This window comes from Scyliorhinus torazame, chromosome 9, assembly GCF_047496885.1.
Source record: "Scyliorhinus torazame isolate Kashiwa2021f chromosome 9, sScyTor2.1, whole genome shotgun sequence".
Classification (NCBI taxonomy): domain Eukaryota; kingdom Metazoa; phylum Chordata; class Chondrichthyes; order Carcharhiniformes; family Scyliorhinidae; genus Scyliorhinus; species Scyliorhinus torazame.
The window spans coordinates 97,841,813-97,862,155 of record NC_092715.1 but is presented as its reverse complement, the minus strand read 5'-3'; the positions used below and the strand labels follow the sequence as shown (position 1 = coordinate 97,862,155).

General features: G+C 47.3%; 1 protein-coding gene across 6 annotated transcripts in view; it reads right to left on the bottom strand.

Moving 5' to 3' along the window:
- slf1 (SMC5-SMC6 complex localization factor 1) overlaps positions 1-20,343 on the bottom strand; it is a 141,850-nt gene that overhangs the window by 106,189 nt on the left and 15,318 nt on the right. For 4 of the 6 annotated variants that reach the window (XR_011949069.1, XM_072516296.1, XM_072516300.1 and 1 more), the window contains exons 2-5: positions 19,823-19,936; positions 18,437-18,515; positions 17,242-17,482; positions 10,453-10,615 (exon numbers count right to left, since the gene is read on the bottom strand). Coding sequence is in view for 5 of the 6 variants with exons in the window: in XM_072516296.1 (XP_072372397.1) it covers positions 10,453-10,615; positions 17,242-17,482; positions 18,437-18,515; positions 19,823-19,936 (597 nt within the window). In the remaining variant the exon portion in view is untranslated. The remainder of the gene's footprint in view (positions 1-10,452; positions 10,616-17,241; positions 17,483-18,436; positions 18,516-19,822; positions 19,937-20,343) is intronic. The other 2 variants (XM_072516297.1, XM_072516299.1) reach the window with 2 other exon arrangements.

Genomic DNA, 20,343 nt, shown 5'->3' with positions numbered 1-20,343 from the left:
ATCCTTGTCCCGCTTCAGGATCAAGGAGATCAGTGCCCGGGACATCGCCGGGGGTAAAGCCCCCCCCTCCCTTGCCTCACTGAAGGTCCTAACTAGCAATGGGCTCAACGGGTCCATATATTTTTTATAGAATTCGACCGGGAAACCGTCCGGCCCCGGTCCCTTCCCCGCCTGCATGCTTCCTATCCCTTCGGTCAGGTCCTCCAGCCCAATCGGGGCCCCCAATCCCGCCACCAGTCCCTCCTCCACCTTCGGAAACCTCAATTGGTCCAGGAAGCGGCCCATTCCTCCCTCCTCCCGTGGGGGCTCTGACTGGTACAATTCCTCATAAAAGTCCCTGAAGACCCCATTGATGCCAACCCCACTCCGCACCACACTCCCTCCCCTGTCCTTAACTCCCCCGATCGCCCTAGCTGCGTCCCGCTTCCGAAGCTGATGCGCCAGCATCCGGCTTGCCTTTTCCCCATACTCTTAAATCGCTCCCTGGGCCTTCCTCCACTGCACCTCCGCCTTTTGGTGGTCACCAGGTTGAATTTGGCCTGGAGGCTGCGCCTCTTCCTCAACAATCCTTCCTCGGGCACCTCCGCATAACTCCTGTCTACTCTCACCATCTCCCCACCAGCCTCTCCCCCCGATCCCTCCTCTCCTTGTGGGCCCTAATGGAGATCAGCTCTCCCCTAACCACCGCCTTCAGCACCTCCCATACCATCCCCACTCGGGCCTCCCCGTTATCGTTGGTCTCCAGGTACCTCTCTATGCTTCCTCGGACCCGCTCGCTCACCTCCTCGTCCGCCAACAGCCCCACCTCCAAGCGCCACAACGGGCGCTGGTCCCTCTCCTCCCCCAGCTCGAAGTCCACCGAATGCGGGGCGTGGTCCGAAATGGCTATCGCCGAATACACGGTATCCTCTACTCTCGCTATCAGCGCCCTGCGCAAAATAAAAAAGTCGATTCGGGAATAAGCCTTATGAACATGTGAGAAGAATGAAAATTCCCTAGCCCCCGGCCTTCCAAATCTCCAAGGGTCCACCCTTCCCATCTGGTCCATAAACTCCCTCAGCACTCTAGCCGCCGCCAGCTTCCTACCCGTCCTAGACCTGGAGCGATCCAGTGCCGGATCCAGCACCGTGTTAAAGTCTCCCGTCCATTATCAGGACCCCCACTTCCAAGTCTGGGATCCGACCCAACATGAGCCGCATAAAACCCGCATCGTCCCAATTCGGGGCATTCACATTGACCAGTACCACCCTCTCTCCCTGCAGCTTACCACTTACCATTACGTACCTACCGCCATTGTCTGCCACAATACTCGACGCCTCGAATGACACCTTCTTTCCCACCAAGATCGCCACCCCTCGGTTTTTGGCATCCAGCCCCGAATGAAACACCTGACCTACCCACCCTTTCATTAATCTTACCTGGTCTGCCACCTTCAGGTGTGTCTCCTGGAGCATAACCACATCCGCCTTCAGCCCATTCAGGTGCGCGAACACGCGGGCCCGCTTGATCGGCCCATTCAGTCCCCTTACATTCCAGGTTATCAGCCGGATCAGGGGGCTACCCTCCCCCCTCCGCTGCCGACTAGCCATAACCCCTCCTCGGCCAGCCACACGCCCGTACCCCACGGCGGCAGACCCCCGTCTCGACCCCCTCCACTCGCTCCAGCTCCCCCTTGACCATAGCAGCAGCAACTCGACCCCCCCCCAGCTAGGACCCATCCTAGCCGTTTTACCCCCCCCCCCATTGCACTTCCGCAAGTCAGCTGACTCCTGCTGACCCCGGCCACTCCTTCCTCTCCTTCGACTCCTTCCATTGTGTGACACACCCTCCTCTTCCGTTCCCCATCTCCCCCTCCCCCTTCCAACCTAAGCGCGTGAAACAACCCTCGCTTCCCCGCCCCAGCCCCCTCCAGTCTTCAGCGCGGGAAAAAGTCCGCGCTTTTCACCTACCCGGCCCCGCCACCTCTGACGCAGATCCTTTTACAGGCCCAGTCCCCTCACCCCCGACTCGGGCCTCCCCCTCCCCCGCGGGGCCCCATCTCACCGCTGGCCATCCACACGTTCCATTTGCTTACCCCACTCCAAGAGTTGACCAACCCAACCAAATCAGTGCCCAACCAGCCCTAACCACCCTCACCGACCAGAAAGAGAAAAACACAACGAAAAAGAAACCAAGAGCAAAGGACCCCCCCTCAAAAAGTAACATATCAACCGCAGTCCCCAAACGCCCACCCCGACCCTCAATCCGAGTCCAACCTCTCGGCCTGAACAAAGGCCCACGCTTCCTCCGGAGACTCAAAATAATGGTGCCGGTCCTTGTAGGTGACCCACAGTTGTGTCGGCTGCAACATGCCAAACTTCACCCCCTTCCTGTGCAGCACCCCTTCCTGTGCAGCACCGCCTTCACTCGATTGTACCCGGCCCTCCTCTTCGCCACCTCCGCACTCCAGTCCTGGTATATTTGAACCTCCGCGTTCTCCCACCTGCTTCTTGGCCCACCTGAACACACACTCCCGATCAACGAACCGATGAAACCGCACCAGCACCGCCCGTGGAGGCTCGTTAGCCTTGGGCCTCCTCGCCAGCACTCTATGGGCTCCTTCCAGCTCCAGGGGCCTCTGGAAGGACCCCGCTCCCATCAGCGAGTTCAACATGGTGACCACATAGGCCCCCATGTCCGGCCCCTCTGGGAGGCCCAGAATCCGCAGATTCTTCCGCCTCGACCGATTTTCCATCTCCTTGAACCGCTCCTGCCATTTCTTGTGGAGCGCCCCGTGCGCCTCCACCTTTACTGCCAGGCCTAAGATCTCGTCCTCGTTGTCGGAGATCTTTTGTTGGGCCTCGCGGATCGCCACCTCCTGGGCCGTCTGTGTCTCCAGCAGCTAATCAATAGAAGCCTTCATCGGCTCAAGCAGGTCCGCTTTAATCTCTCTGAAGCAGCGCTGGATACCCTACTGTTGCTCCTGCGCCCACTGCATCCACGCTGTCTGGTCTCCGCCCGCCGCCATTTTGTTCTTCTTCCCTCGCACCTTCTTCGGGTCCACCACCACCTTTTTAGTCGCCCCGCTCCTGGTAAAACCCATATACTATCGGGGAATTGTTGTAATCTCCTTCCCACACCGGGAAAAGTTGAAAAAGTGCCATTGGGGCCCCTGAAAAGAGCCCAAAAGTCCGTTTTTGCGGGAGCCGCCGAATGTGCAACTTAGCTCCGCATAGCCGCAACTGGAAGTCCGAGGAAAATCATATTAAGTGCATATGAACTGGTGCCAGAAGCCTACACAGACAGAAGTTTACAAATCCAAGGGAAGAACCAGGTCAGGCATATATAGAATTTGAAAGAATTAAACAAAATAATTTTGATAGGTGGATAAGAGCATTAAAAATAGACAAAACGTATGACACTCTTGGGGAAATAATTATGTTGGAGGATTTTAAAGATTCACCTCCTGCAGTAGTGAAAACCCACGTGGAAGAGCAAAGAGATAAAACAGCTAGACAGGTCGCAGAACTGGCCGATGATTTGGAATTGGTTCATAAAGCAAACTTTAGCTTTCAACATCAATTTCAATCGGTGAACGATAGAATCTGGGGAAATGAGAAACCCTCAGATGGTCAATGCGAAGGAGGCTTAGTTGGTGATGTTAGGAGAGTGTGCCTCAGAGTAAAAAGGAAACCCAAGTGTTTTCAATGAAATACTGTATTATAACTTGGGTATAGAATTCACCACTAAATTACCATCACTGTTCCATAATAACATCTCCCACATTACATTGCACCTCACTGTGCGCAAAAAGGAAGATAAATAAGTTTTTGAATGTCTGTTTATAGCAATAATCAGCATATTTAATCAGCATAATTAATTTTGTTTCTTTTTGCTCCGAGAAATTTGTCATGATAGTTTTAGACTATAAACATTGAAAGTAAATGCAGGCAAAAGAGTTCAGTTGTCATGCCCCAATAGTCACCATATTAAAAAAAAACATTTCAAAGCAGTCCTCCATCAATTTAGATTGGTTTTTAATCAGGTGATTAATCTGAACAATGAACATTAGATCATAGGTGGAGCAGACAGTTCTTAAAGAATTGAGCAAACTGTGATAGATAAAAATCAATAATATTTAAGTTATTACTAAATAATTTAGAGGGGAAATCTTTTATTTAAAAAAAAAAATAGGGACTTCTGGTGGTGGCCATGGAAGAGTAGGTCACACATTTGATAGCTCCCGCCTGTGATGGACTTTTGGACCATTTCCCCCTGGTTTTAATAGGATAAATCGGTGAAGAGTGAGACAGTGAGGAGAAATCCCCCTCCGGTGTATGGAGAATTGGACCAGAAGTGGCCGTGTGAGAAGACAAAGTCCTATAAGGATGCGCAAGCAGAGCCGGCAACGCGGGAAAGCATGGCGGAGAGCAAGGGCCGCGGGGAGAGGGCACAGTGGTCGACGGGGCAGCTGGTGGAGTTTTTTGAAGATTGCTTCGCCAAGCTGAAGGAGGACACGCTGGACCCGATTAAGGCTTCGATTGATCAAGTTGTGCAGAATCAAGAGACCCACGGGAGAGCAATCCAGGTGGAGGAAAAGGTGTCCGAGCACGAGGAGTACATAACCGTGCTGGAGACCAAGGTGGAGATGATGAACGACCGCCAGAGAAGAATGCAGGAGAAGCTGGAGGACCTGGAGAACAGGTCCAGGAGGCAGAATCTTAGAATTGTCGGCCTCCCTGAAGGCAGTGAGGGATCAGATGAGAGGGCTTATGTGACGGACATGTTGGCGAAGTTGATGGGGGCTGAGGCATTCCCTCGGCCCCTGGAATTGGTCAGAGCGCACAGAGCCCTCGCGAAGAAGCCCCGAGCGAACGTGCCGCCAAAGGCGATGGTGGGACGTTTTCATCGATTCCTGGACAAGGAACATGTTCTGCGGTGGGCCAAGAAGGAACAGAGCAGCCAGTGGGAGAATTGTGAGTTGCGCATTTATCAGGACCTGGGCGCGGATTTGGCCAAGAGGCGAGCTGGGTTTAATCGTGCAAAAACAGCTCTCTTTAAGAAGGGGTCACACACAAGGAACAGGACTTCTACTTCGAAACACCAGACGAAGTTTGGACTTTTATTAAAGGAAAGAGGCTGAAGGCGAATTAAAAGACACGAAGCCTTGGAGAGTCCTGTGGTAGCGATTTGTTGTGCTGGGCTGTATAAGTATAAGTAGTGCTATGTGTAATAAGGGGTTGTTTGGATGGCTGAAGGTAACTTTGTCTTGCAGGGAGCTGGTTAGAGGGGGGGGATGGTCTTTGGGGCTGGTTCTGCTTTTGGTGTTTTTTTTTCTAAAGTGGCTGTTTCTTCACTGTTTTTTTCCCTGATATTTGTTAATGGTGGAATGTGATTTTTAATACGTTTGTCCAAGTTTGGGGGGGGGGGGGGGAGAGAACAATGGGGAGAGAGACTGCTTGGTGCCAGGGGCGAGCACTATCAAGTCAGCATGGGTCAGCTGACTCTCAGAAGCACAGAGGGGGGTGAGCAGGTGTTAATCTGGAGCTCGACTTGGGAGGTTGGGCTTCTAGTTTTGTTGCTGGGGGGGGCTGCTTTGCTGACAGGGGAGGAACTATTACTAGGGGACAAATGGGAGGTCGGGAACGGCAAATGCCCAAGGGGGGGGGGGGCTCGAGGAGGCGGACGGAGTGAGCTAGAGGCTGGCCTAAAAAGGGTGATGGCTAGTTGGCAAGGGGGCGGTAAGCGTCAGAGGACTGAATGGGCCGGTCAAGAGGGTTCGCGCGTTTGAGGAGGCTGAAAGCGGATGTGACAATGCTACAAGAGACCAGACAAGATTAAGAAAGGGGTGGGTTAGCCAAGTATTCCACTCAGGGCTGGACTCAAAGACCAGGTGTGTAGCGATCTTGATCAACAAACGAGTGACATTCGAGGAAGGGAGAATCGTATCAGACAAAGGGGGTAGGTACATAATGGTGAGTGGGAAGTTGGAGGGGGTGCAGGTGGTACGCGTGAACATATATGCTCCGAATTGGGACGATATAGAATTCGTGAGGCGGGTGTTAGGTAAGATCCCAGACTTGGAGTCACTTAACCTGATTATGGGAGGAGACTTTAACACAGTCATTGATCCGGAATTGGACCCGTCAAAACCCAGGACAGAGAGGAGGCCGGCTGCGGCAAAGGAATTGAAGGGGTTTATGGTTTATGGAACAGATTGGGGGGGGGGGGGGGGGGGGGGGGGGGGGTAGAAAAGCGTAGACTCACGGAGGTTTGCACGGCCAAGGGCAAAGGAGCTTACCTTTATCTCATGTCCACAAGGTATACTCTCGCATCAACTTTTTTGTCACATTCCCCCATAAACAAATAGTCTGCGCTAATACCGGAGGTGGTGGAGACTGAGTACTCGGCAATGGCAGTGTCAGATCATGCCCCGCATTGGGTGGATCTACGGGTTAGTGTGGAGAGGGAAAAGCCCGCTGTGGAGACTGGATGAGGGGTTGCTAGCGGGCAAAGCGATCTGTGGGCGGGTTAACAAGTCCACCCAGAACTACCTGGCAACAAATGATACGGGGGAGGTCTCTGCAGCGACGGTTTGGGAAGCTTTGAAGGCAGAGGGGAATTAATCTTGATACGGACCCACAGAGAAAAGGCGGAACGGGCTGAGAGGGACAGGTTAGTGGAGGAGATACTCCAGGTGGACAGGAGGTACTCGAGACTCCGGAAGCGGGGTTACTGAGAGAGCAGCGGAGGTTACAGGTGGAGTTTGGGCTGTTGACCACAGGGAAAGCGGTGGAACAGTTGAGGAAGGCAAGGGGGGGTGATTTAGGAGTACGGGGAAAAGGCAAGCCGAATATTGGCGCATCAGCTCAGGAAAAGGGAAGCGGCCAGGGAGATAGATAAAGTAAAGAGTAGAGGCAGGAATACTGTCCTGGATCCAGCAGGGGTGAACGAGGTGTTTAAGAACTTTTATAGTAAATTATATGAGTTGGAACCCCCGGCTGGGGTGGAGGGGATGAGGCAGTTTTTGGATCAGTTGAGGTTCCAGAGGGTGGATGAGGATCTGGTGGAAGGGCTGGGAGCCCCAATTGAGATTGAGGAAATAATCAAGGGGCTGGAGGGCATGCAGTTGGGCAAGGCCCAGGGACAGATGGCTATCCGGTGGAATTCTATAAGAAGTTTACAGAAATATTGAGCCCACTGCTGGTGAGGACATTAATGAAGCAAGAGAGAAGGGAGTCCTCTCCTCAACAATGTTGCAGGCGTCGATTTCATTGATCCTGAAACGGGAGAAGGATCCGGAGCAATGCGGGTCATACAGGCCAATTTCTCTACTGAATGTGGACGCCAAATTGCTGGCTAAGATACTGGCCACGAGGATAGAGGACTGCGTCCCGGGATGATAACGGAAGACCAGACGGGATTTGTAAAGGGCAGGCAACTCAAAGCCAATGTTCGAAGGCTTTTGAATGTTATTATGATGCCCTCAGAAGGAGAGGAGGTGGAGGTGGTGATGCGGAGAAGGCTTTTGATCGGGTGGAGTGGAATTACCTGTGGGAGGCGCTGGGAAGATTTGGGTTTGGTGAGGGCTTTATTAACTGGGTGCGGTTGCTCTATAAGGCACCAGTAGCGAGTGTGCGTACGAACTGGCTGAGGTCAGGGTATTTTAAACTACACCGAGGGACGAGGCAAGGGTGCCCCTCTCCCCGTTACTGTTTGCTCTGGCCATAGAGCCATTGGCCATGGCGTCAAGAGCCTCTAGGAACTGGAACGGGCTGGTTCGGAGGGGGGTTTGGAACATCGGGTCTCGCTTTACGCAGATGACCTGCTCTTGTATATTCCAGACCCGTTGGAAGGGACGGGGGAAGTAATGTGAATCCTGGGGGAATTTGGCAATTTTTCGGGGTATAAAGTGAACATAGGGGAAAAGCGAGATGTTCGCGATCCAGGCAAGAGGACTGGAGAAGAGACTGGGAGAGCTGCCGCTTAGAATGGTAGGGAAGAGCTTTCGGTATCTGGGAATCCAGGTGGCCCGGGAATTGCACAAGTTAAACCTATCCCGGCTGGTAGAACAAATAGAAGGGGACTTTTAAGAGATGGGACATGCTCCCGCTATCACTGGCGGGGAGGGTACAGACTGTGAAAATGACGGTCGTCCCCAGATTTTTGTTTGTCTTTCAGTGCCTCCCCACCTTCATCCCAAAGGCCTTTTTAAGTGGGTGAATAAGGTTATTTCAGGCTTTGTGTGGGCAGGTAAAACCCCGCGAGTGAAGAAAGTGTTCCTGGAGTGCAGTCGGGGTTGGGGGGGGGTTTGGCGCTGCCGAACTTCTGCAATTGCTATAGGGCAGCTAATATAGCCATGATTAGGAAGTGGGTAGTGGGGGAGGGGTCGGTGTGGGAGCGGATGGAGGCGACGTCATGTAAAGACACCAGTTTGGGAGCACTGATAACGGCACCTCTTCCGTTCTCACCGGCCCGATACTCCACATGTCCGGTGATGGCGGCGGCTCTAAGAATCTGGGGGCAAAGGAGGAGATATAAAAGAGTGGTGGGAGCATCGGTTTGGACCCCGATGTATAATAATCATCGGTTTGTACCGGGTAGGCTAGGTGGTGGGTTCCGGAGATGGCAAAGGGCAGGAATTAGAAGGATGGGGGGTCTATTTATAGATGGGAGCTTTCCCAGCTTGAAAGCCTTGGAGGATAAATTTGAATTGCCAGCAGGGAACAGGTTTAGGTATTTGCAGGTGCGAGACTTCCTGAGAAAGCAGGTTCCGGCCTTTCAGCTGCTGCCGCCACGGGGGGTTCAGGATAGAGTAGTCTCCAGTACCTGGGTTGGAGAGGGTAAGGTTTCAGATATTTATCAGGAACTTTCGGAGGCAGAGGAAACTCCGGTGGAGGAGCTTAAGGGCAAGTGAGAGTACGAGCTGGGAGGAGTCTATGGGCGGATGCCCTAAGCAGGGTTAATACCTCCTCATGTGCCAGGCTTAGCCTGATACAATTTAAGGTAGTCCACCGGACGCACATGACAGTGGCTAAGATGAGTAAGTTTTTCGGGGTAGAGGACAGGTGTGCAAGGTGTGCAGGAAGCCCAGCAAATCATGTCCACATGTTTTGGGCATGCCCGAAGCTTAGGGGGTTTTGGCAGGGTTTTGCTAAGGCAATGTCCACGGTACTAAAAACACGGGTGATGCCGAGTCTTGAGGTAGCGATCTTTGGAGTGTCAGAAAAGCAGGGCGTTCAGGGGGCGAAAGAGGCTGATGTCTTGGCCTTTGCCTCCCTGGTAGTCCGGAGACGGATCTTGTTAATGTGGAGGGACTCGAAGCCCCCGAGTGTAGAGACCCGAGTTAGTGACATGGCTGGGTTTCTCAGTCTCGAGAAGATAAAGTTTGCCTTAAGAGGGTCAATGGCAGGGTTCACCCGGAGGTGGCAGCCGTTTGTCGACTTTCTCGGGGAAAATTAAAATGTCAGCAGATGTAGTATTCCAAGGAGGGGGGGGGGGGGGGGGTTTGGGGGAGAAAGAGGGCCGGATTGTTGTTTTATGGTTGGGGAGTGTGAAGATTGGGGGGGGGGGGGGGGGGGAGAATGTTTATTATACCATGTCGATGCCATTGTTATTATTATAAAAATTTCCAAATACCTCAATATTAATATTTTTTAAAATTAAAAAAAATAATAATTTAGAGTACCAATTAATTTTTTCCAATTAAGGGGCAATTTAGCATGGCCAATCCACCTACCCTGGAGGAGAATCCCCAACTTTCTCAAATCAACAATGTTTTACAAAGTTACTTTCTTTTCTCCTTCCTGCTTTTTATTTCATATAATTGACCTCAGAACAATCCTAATTTCTGAGAAACATGCCATTTAAATAAAATCTTGGATCTTCAGGACTACAGTAGTAGAACAGTAAACCATTTAGCTCAAGAGACAAGCCTTTGATTGAGTGTATGAATAGATGCTGCAAAGCAGGACTCTCCTTCACATATTCAGACAGCTGTCTAGAGATTACAAGTAGTATATGTTGCAAATACACAAATCTTCCAACCAAGTTATTTTGCAGGGAACAGGATTTCAAGAAATTAGTTCGCCCCTTTTACATAACCAGGCTTTTACAAAAGGTCTGAAAACAAATTACAAAGAAAATATTAGGTTGTCTGTATCCAAATATTAGTGGTGACTTCCAAATTAAATGTCACTATAATCGAGTGAACATCATGTCCACCATTATAGCACTGTCTCCCCTAATTGGTGCCAAGAATCAGATTGACAGCAACATCTACCAGAAATCATTTTGTCCTCGTGAAAAGCACCCACAAACCTAACTTTACATAGAATTTGTAAGTTTTAGGATTTAGCAATGCAATTAGCTTAGTCACAGTAGTCTCTGAAGACTGGTTTCTCTTACCTAACATATGTTACCTACTTGTCTGCTGCACCGACAAAACTAGTTTATAAAACATTGGTAGTTTACCTCCAATATGAATTGGCCTATGTACTCTACAGGAAAGTAAGGTGCTTTGTAGATATTTTTCAGCCTCTCCATTGTATAATTCTGGTTTTCTGTTAACACATGTGTAATTTCACGACAACTTCTTGGGCGATGATACACTGCTGCCTTTCCAGCATGCAAGACTCTATCAAAAGAGAAGCAGCTTTTAAAACGCATCCTACTTTAAAAATGCATATTTTCATTAAAATGAATTTACACCCACAGTGTGACTTTTTGCAATCATTTATCTCCCCCTTCCCATTTCCCAAAGGCACACACTTTACAGAGAATTGCTTCACTGTTCCCCCACCAACCACCCACCTCTCCACACCCAGAAGTAAAAATTAAACCAGCAATTGCTGCTAATTGAAGTGCTGCTGTCTGGCAAGGTTTCGGCTCCAATTCCTTCAGAATGCAACCTCTGTATCGACGAGTTGACAGATAGAATGGCGTCTTCTCAGCCCATTTATTTTTTCCAAAAGACTTTGGATTTGCAAAGTTTTATTCCATTCAAATGGAGAATTTAGATAAATACATAAAACTGTGGTTTCTTTATGAACTCAATCACCACATCCCATAACCACCCCCCCCCCCGCCTGCCAGTAAAACAGAATCAGCATATGTGAACACCAACAGTTGTTACGCGAGAGAAAAAGTGCGAAAAGCAACAGCTTTTTTTTTTGTTCGTACCATCACTCATTTGGATGTATGCATTTAGTTAAAAAAAAAATCTCCTTGATAATCTTTGAGGTGCAATGATTTAAAAAAATATTTAAAACTAGAAAATTACAAGTCAATGAGATTTGTGCTTTAGGAGGCTATTTTTGTTTTTGGAAACTTATCCTCAAAGACAGTAAATGTCACCAAATGCACTAACAGGCATGTCACAAGACACGTCTCTTGAGCTCACTCCAGGTAGATGCTGCTCTACACTGTGCAAAACCCCAGCAACTCCAATATTCCAATCCCTCTCTTAGTTCCTGACTGATAAAATGATAGATTACAAATACTGTGGTCTCTTTAATCCACAGACCTCAATCACAACAAACCCATTTCTAACAACTTTCTTATAGCCCTTCAACCACCCACATAGTCCTGCCTACTTCCGCCCTACTACGCGGTCCCCCACAAGAACAAAATGCCCCACTAGTCACTTACAACTACTTGGCTTTGGGATCTTCCATTCACCGCAATACTTCTGCAGTGGCCAGCTGCTTATCTATTTGGCCATGTGCATACTTGCATCTTTGATATCCTGAACCAAGTAAAAGTGGTGCTTTGCCAACACCTCCGACATAGTTCTGCTCCAATTTCAAAGGCAGTAGATTTAAGTCTGATATACAACTTGTTCAACCACCCTTGACTGGATCAGATTGTGTTCACATCAAACCTTTGTTTCCTCTAGCTAGACCACCTCATTTACCAGGATTATCTGGAGAATAAAGAAAACCCCTTGTTTTCTTTCTCCATTTACAACATCCTCGTAAACATTTCTTGCTTGCACTCACCGGCACCTCGACCATCCATTTACTGTTTTCTGCGGTTTCTTTTCTTTCCCTAACACAGCTCGAAACTTGCATCTTTCTCTAGTTTGACCATCTCCATTCATACCTTGGCTGAGTTCACCTGGTCCATGAGAGTCACTTGCTTCTTTGATGCCCATTAAATTACTGGCCACCCAGCTACCTTTCCTTGCCACAATGTTAACTAACATTGCAAATGGTCCCCTTTCATGAGGGCACATTTCCTCGGAAAACAGCTATCATCACACACATTCTACAAGAATCCATCTTCAACCCCAACACCTCCCTGTCCTAACAAAATATTAAATTTCAATGGTAACACACATCCCTCCATGCCCCCACAATACCGCTTTGACCTTCTTTTCTGCAATTCCATCTGGATCACTAATTACTATAAAACTCTGCATTAATAAACTGACTCGGTCCTAATCAAAACAACAATGACATTCCACATGGTGCATTTTCACTTCATGTCCTCTTCAATCTGTCTGGAGCCTTTTATATGTTCAACCATATGATTCTCCTCCAAACACTCTGCTGTTGTCCAGCTCAGTGACACTGGGTTTGGTAATTCCAATCATACCCATCAAACTGTAGGCAGAGCATTTCCAGCAATTGACTAAAAGCAAATTACTGCGGACGCTGGAATCTGAAACCAAAAGAGATAATGCTGGAAAATATCAGCAGATCTGGCAACATCTGTAGGGGGAGAAAAGAGCTAATGGTTCTAGTCCAGATGATCCTTTGTCAAAGTTTTGTCAAATCAACTTAACCACCTGCTGTGCGAGGTTGAGCCTTATACAGTTCAAGCTGGTTCATATGACTTGAGCCCGGATGAATGGGTTCTTCCTGGGGGTAGAGGATGTGTGAGAGAGGTGTGGGAGGGTGCTGGCGAACCATGTTCACAAGTTCTAGGGGTGTGCAAAGTTGGGTAGCTGGTGGGAGGCGGTGTTTGAGTTTGTCAGGGGCTGTGGGGGTCAGGATGATGTCAGACCCTATGATGGCGATCATTGAGGTGTCGGTTGCGCCGGGGCTGCAGGAAGGGAAGGCGGCCGTTGTGGTGGCCTTCACCTCTCTGATTGCCTGGCAGCCTTCCACTTTCACAAGTTGGAGGTCAGCTGCGCCGCTGAGGGTGGTGGTGTGGTTGGGAGATCCGTCTGAATTTTTTAGGCTGGGGAAGTTTGCCCTTAGGGCGGGGGTTTCTGTGTTTTGGAGGCCACTTCTGTCCGTTTTTGAGGAATTGTTCGTTGCGGGGGCTGCGATAATCAAACAAACTATGTGCACTGTTTATTTTGTGCTATGTTGATCTGTTTGGAATAAAATGTGTGAAATTTGTAAATCCTGGAACTATTTAACAGCACCCTGGGAGCACCTTCACCACACGAGGCACAGCGTTAAGAGGACAGCTCACCGCCGTTCAATAAGGCAATATGGAGTTAGCACTGCTGCCTCACGGCGCCAAGGTCCCAGGTTCGATCCCGGCCTCGGGTCACTGTCCATGTGGAGTTTGCACATTCTCCCCGTGTTTATGTGGGTTTCGCTCCCACAACCTAAAGATGTGCCCGATAGGTGGATTGGTCACGCTAAATTGCCCCTTGATTGGAAAAAAAATGAATTAGGTACTCTAAATTTTTTTTAAAAATAAGACAATAAGGAACGGGCAATAGAGGCCGACTTTGGCACTTACCGCAAATCCAGTGGATGAATTAAACAAAAATAAAAAGGAAAAAAGTTTATGCCCAACATATGGTCTTGGTAAGCCCCAATGCCGTTCGATTAAACTTGGGGAAGAATGAAGCTGTATCTGACTCAGAACTGAGCTACACACACACAGTGTTCTCTTCATCACAAATGTACTCACTTCCACCCCTGTACATCACCTGCCTCTACCAATTATTTTAAAAATGTATTCTTTCATATGGTGTGGGTGTCGCTGGTTAAGCCTGCATTTATTGCCCATCACTAATTGTCTTTGAGAAGCCACTTCTTGAACCACTGCAGTCCACCCAAAGTGGTTAGGAAGGGAAATCCAGGATTTTGACCCAGTGACGTTGAAGGAACCTGACATAGTTCCAAGTCAGGATGGTGTATGGCTTGGAGGGGAAATTGCAAGTCGTGGTGTTCCTATGCAACTGTTACCCTTGAACTTCAAGATCATAGAGTTCAAGATAGTAGGTTTGTGGGTTTCAAAGAAGTCTTTGCAAGCAGCTGCAGTGCAGCACGGTAGCATTGTGGATAGCACAATTGCTTCACAGCTCCAGGGTCCCAGGTTCGATTCTGGCTTGGGTCGCTGCCTGTGCGGAGTCTGCACGTTCTCCCCGTGTGTGCGTGGGTTTTCTCCAGGTGCTCCGGTTTCCTCCCACAGTCCAAAGATGTGCAGGTTAGGTGGATTGGCAATGATAAATTGCCCTTAGTGTTGGGTGGGGTTACTGGGTTATGGGGATAGGGTGGCGGTGTTGACCTTGGGTAGGGTGCTCTTTCCAAGAGCCGGTGCAGACTAGATGGGCCGAATGGCCTCCTTCTGCGCTGTAAATTCTATGATCTATGAACTTGTAGACGGTGTACACTGCCACTGTGTATCAGTGGTGAAGGGAGTGAATATTTAAGGTTGTAGACGGGGTGGCAATCAAGTGTTGCTTTGTCCTGATGGTGTCAAGTTTCTTGAATGCTGTTGGAGCTCACCCAGACTGATAAATCACTCAAGCATGCCTTTGTCATCTCCAGATTGGACTACTCCAGTGGCTTCTGGCTGACTTTGCACTCTTCTCCCCTCCAAATTTTGGCTCATCCAAAACACTGGTCCTATCCTGCCTGAAGTGCCACTGCCTTATCTTTTCTTCCCAATTTAGATTGTCTTCTGGTCAGCCCAACACCTTCAATTTTAAACTTACATCCTCGTGTTTAAACTTCCATGGCCTCCCTCTTCCTCATTTCTCCAATAAGAACATAAGAACTAGGAGCAGGAGTAGGCCACCTGGCCCATCGAGCCTGCTCTGCCATTCAATGAGATCATGGCTGATCTTTTGTGGACTCAGCTCCACTTTCGTGCCTGAACACCATAACCCTTTATTCTTCAAAAAACTATCTATCTTTATCCTGAAAACATTTAACGAAGGAGCCTCAACTGCTTCACTGGGCAGGGAATTCCATAGATTCACAACCCTTTGGGTGAAGAAATTCCTCCTAAACTCAGTCCTAAATCTACTTCCCCTTATTTTGAGGCTATGCCCCCTAGTTCTGCTTTCACCCGCCAGTGGAAACAACCTCCCTGCATCTATCCTATCTATTCCCTTCATAATTCTATGTTTCGATAAGATCCCCCCGCATCCTTCTGAATTCCAACGAGTACAGTCCCAGTCTACTCAACCTCTCCTCGTAATCCAACCCCCTCAACGCTGGGATTAACCTAGTGAACCTCCTCGGCACGCCCTCCAGCACCAGTACGTCCTTTCTCAGGTAAGGAGACCAAAACTGAACACAATACTCCAGCTGTGGCCTCACCAACAGTTGCAGCATAACCTCCCTTGTTTTAAAATCCATCCCTCTAGCAATGAAGGACAAAACTCCATTTGCCTTCTTAATCACCTGTTGCACCTGTAAACCAACTTTTGCGACTCATGCACTAGGACACCCAGGTCCCTCTGCACAGCAGCATGTTTTAATATTTTATAATTTAAATAATAATCCCTTTTGCTGTTATTCCTACCAAAACGGATAACCTCACATTTGTCAACATTGTATTCCATCTACCCTAGCCCATTCACTTAGCCTATCCAAATCCCTCTGCAGACTTCCAGTATCCTCTGCACTTTTTGCTTTACCACTCATCCTAGTGTCATCTGCAAACTTGGACACATTGCACTCGGTCCCCAACTCCAAATCATCTCGGTCCCCAACTCCAAATCATCTATGTAAATTGTGAACAATTGTGGGCCCAACACTGATCCCTGAGAGACACCACTTGCTACTGATTGCCAACCAGAGAAACACCCATTAATCCCCACTCTTTGCTTTCTATTAATTAACCAAACCGCTATCCATGCTACTACTTTACCCTTAACGCCATGCATCTTTATCTTATGCAGCTACCTTTTGTGTGACACCTTCTCAAAAGCTTTCTGGAAATCCAGATATACCACATCCATTGGCTCCACCACGTTGTCTACCGCACTGGTAATGTCCTCCAAAAATTCCACTAAATTAGTTAGGCACGACCTGCCCTTTATGAGCCCATGCTGCGTCTGTCCAATGGGACAATTTCCATCCAGATGTCTTGCTATTTATTCCTTGATCATGGATTCCAGCATCTTCCCTACTACCGAAGTTAAGCTAACTGGCCTATAATTACCCGCTTTCTGCCTACCTCCTTTTTAAAAAAAAAAAACAGTGGTGTCACGTTTGCTAATTTCCAATCTGCCAGGACCACCCCAAGGTCTAGTGAATTTTGGTAAATTATCACGAGTGCATTTGGAATTTCCCTAGCCATCTCTTTTAGTACCCTGAGATGCATTCCATCAGGGCCAGGAGACTGGTCTACCTTTAGCCCCATTAGCTTGCCCATCACTACCCCCTTAGTGATAACAATCGTCCCAAGGCCCTCATCGGTCATAGCCTCATTTCCATCAGTCACTGGCATGTTATTTGTGTCTTCCACTGTGAAGACTGACCCAAAAAACCTGTTCAGTTCCTCATTTCCTATTATTAAATCTCCCTGCTCATCCTCTAAAGGGCCAATATTTACCGTAGCCACTCTTTTTTGTTTTATATATTTGTAGAAACCTTTACTATCTGTTTTCATATTCTGAGCAAGTTTACTCTTAATCTCTCTTACTCTTTTTTTATAGCTTTTTTCGTAGCTTTCTGTTGCCCCCTAAAGATTTCCCAGTCCTCGTCACCTTCCAAGTTTAATTTCCTCTCAAGCTAGTTTCTCTTGTATTTCCCTTCATGCAGCTACCCCACTAATTTTTTGAGCCATCTTTAAACACCCTCCTCAAGCCTATTTCTTATCAAGCTTTTGGTCATGCCATCTATTTTCTCCTTCTTTGACTGGGCATTCATCGTCCTCTAATGGTCTCTCTGTAATGCTTTTGGTGCTGTATAAATGTCATCACTTTTCCAATAGATTTTGTTGTATGTTGGATCAACAAAACACAGCATGTTTCAACTCAATCAGTAAATCCTGGAATATAAACATAATTTATCTCAGATATTACATTGGAACATTATTAATGTCCCCTCTGAACAATACCTCTTGAAAGTAGCTGTCCTTGCTTCATCGTTGATCAGAAGCACTACTTTCCAGTTGTAAAACGCTCCTGGTGTCCCAGTACGGGCCAGCTCCTCGCGCCATATTTTTGGTACAGATTCCATCGGCATTGGGTACTGTGAATTACTTGGATTTTTATATCCCCACTCGTACTGGATTTCGTTGAGCCACCTGCCATTTTTAGCACTGTCAATGATGTAATCTTTAGTTAAGACCCAATTTCCTAAAATGGAAGAGGAAATGAAGAGACAAACAAGTCTGGATTGTGAACCTAGATTTACAGCAGTTCTTAATATTTATATTAAAATGTTAATTAAGAGAAAAAAAATAGCATTTAGTAATGTGCAGATTAATTGTTTAAGGTACAGTTCACCAAAGCACTGCCTCCTTCAATCTTTTTCTCGCTTCAGAAACATTCTCACTTGCTACAATTGAGAAACACTTGATGAATGAAATGAAAATGAATGAATGAATGAAAATCGCTTATTGTCACAAGTAGGCTTCAAATGAAGTTACTGTGAAAAGCCCCAAGTCGCCACATTCCGGCGCCTGTTCGGGGAGGCTGTTACGGGAATCGAACCGTGCTGCTGGCCTGCATTGGTCTGCTTTCAAAGCCAGCGATTTAGCCCTGTGCTAAACAGCCCCTAGATCACCTCACTCCCAAAACTACTCCTGTTTCTAAATACTTCAGTACAGTCTCCCCTCCACACAGTTCAGATGAACACTGCTCCTTTACCCTTCTCAAGATACTATCCCTCCCAATGATCTCAGTGCGAGTGCTGGCTGCATTGCTTCAACATGGTATCTGTGCTGAGGGCAAGAATTCCTGATCAATTCCTAGATCAGGAATTTTTACTTACAGCACACTCAGTAGACTCTAAATGAAGTAGATATGCCAGGTTCAAGTGGCATCCACATAAAGTGAATGACAAGAGGAGCAGAAGGCACAGCAGTAGTAATCTTCTTACCAAATCCCTTGGGGCAGCAAAATCAGCTGTTGAAATGTGAGCTCATGCTGCAATAACTAATTTGCTATCCCAGGGGATAAAATAAATGTGTATGTGTATTTACAGTGCATATGGTTGGTTACACTCTATTTGCAAAATGAAATAGTATTTTTTTTCAATCAAAGCTCATATTGATGCAAGCAACGTAAATATGTAGCGTGTTGACTCACCTGCAGCACAAGCTGCTAAAAATTTTTCACTTCGACTTGGTTTACTTGCTATCATATGAGTGCATTGATGTTTATATTCCTAGTTTTAGAGGAAAAGAAACAATCCACTTAGTTATGGACATTCTAAAGACCGTTTGGGGCATTATTTTTTCCTATTAAAAAAAGGTGCCCCGAATAATATTGGAAGAGTTAGAAAAAACATTTTGCAATCACATTTCCTTTGTAAGAAGTCTTACAACACCAGGTTAAAGTCCAACAGGTTTGTTTCGATGTCACTAGCTTTCGGAGCGCTCCTCAGGAAGGAGCAGCGCTCCGAAAGCTAGTGACATCGAAACAAACCTGTTGGACTTTAACCTGGTGTTGTAAAACTTCTTACTGTGCTCACCCCAGTCCAACGCCGGCATCTCCACATCATGGCTAACATTTCCTTTGAACATGGGAAGCCAGAGTTTTTCTGTAAGAAAAGCCTTTCATTCCAATCTAGCTAGATCCTCCAAGGCCTCAACTGTCTCAGCAACATGAAAGGGACAACATGGCCAGGATTCTCTGCCCCGACCGGCCGGCAGGGTTCTCCGTTTCGCCATCGTGGGGCAGCCCCACCCCTTCGGGAAACCCCCGGGCACCGGCATAACGGAGAATCCCGGCCCATAACTGTGTTTCCAACATTAATTATTTTTTCCTTTTTATTTATCTCTATATTTGTGCTGATTTAATTCCACTCACCATGTACTTGGCACATTTTTGACTTGTCTGCAATAATAATATGCTAAATTTAATTTGCCTTGTTTTGTTCTACACCTTTCAAAAATATTTCAGGTAAGACCACAAAGTATGCATTTTCCCTCTGCTCCACATCACTAATGGGTCTGTGCCTGCTCATGGAGGACTTTGGTCTTCTGGATGTTGAGTGCAAGTCCCATCATCCCGAATGCCTCAATAAGTACATGAAGTATTCTCTGGAGATCCCTTTCCAACACAGCATATACTACAGGATCATCAGCATATCACCCATAAGCTCTCATCACACGTAGGCTGATGAAATCCAGCTTTACCTCTCCACCATTATTTTGATTCCCGAAATGTTACATTACTGTAAATTGTGGCGTACATGGGAACTCAATTTTTTGGCCCCCAAAATTTTCTTTTTCCATGCATTTGGCATATATGTTGACCCCCCCCCCCCGCCCCTCCCAGCCACGCCATACTATACTCGCATTCGTAGCTAGCCTCAATTCAAACTAAGAGAACAAAAGAAAAATAACAAAAGCACTGCATTCTGGTTCCCAAGAATCCAATATCTGAAAACATAGAACATTAAAAAAAATTAAAACAGCTAAAAAGGACAACAGTTTCCAATACCATTTTGTATAATCACAGAGGACTTACCTGTGAAAGAAAATAAATGCAGTCGAGATCAGTAAGTAATTTGACAAGGGCCCCTTTTTCAGAATGTTTGAATCCAGTCAACTGTATTATAGGATTCTGTACCAGTCCAGCCATCTGTACAAGAAACTATAATCAGCAATGCACAAGATCACATTCATTCTTTTGGGAATGTCAAATGTTTTTGGTAGGGGAAGGGTATATGCAATGTAGACAAACATACAGCTCATCTATTCTGTGGTTTTGCACAAATGGGGTCAAAACCAGATGTTGATTGCAGATGAAATAGGATGAGAGAGCAATTCTATCAAGGAATGAAAGTGCAAGATTTTTAACAAGTTGTCAGGTAGATTAATATAAATAAATTATTAATTGCAAATTTAAAAATAAATATGCTAGCCTCAGTACTTTAAGATTGATTAAAGTAAATCTTCCCTTGTTGTGCAGGCTGAGGCAATACAGCACCATCTTGAGAGAGGATGCAGTCATACTGTGACAGGGTTGGGGATAGTTTCCTTTACAAG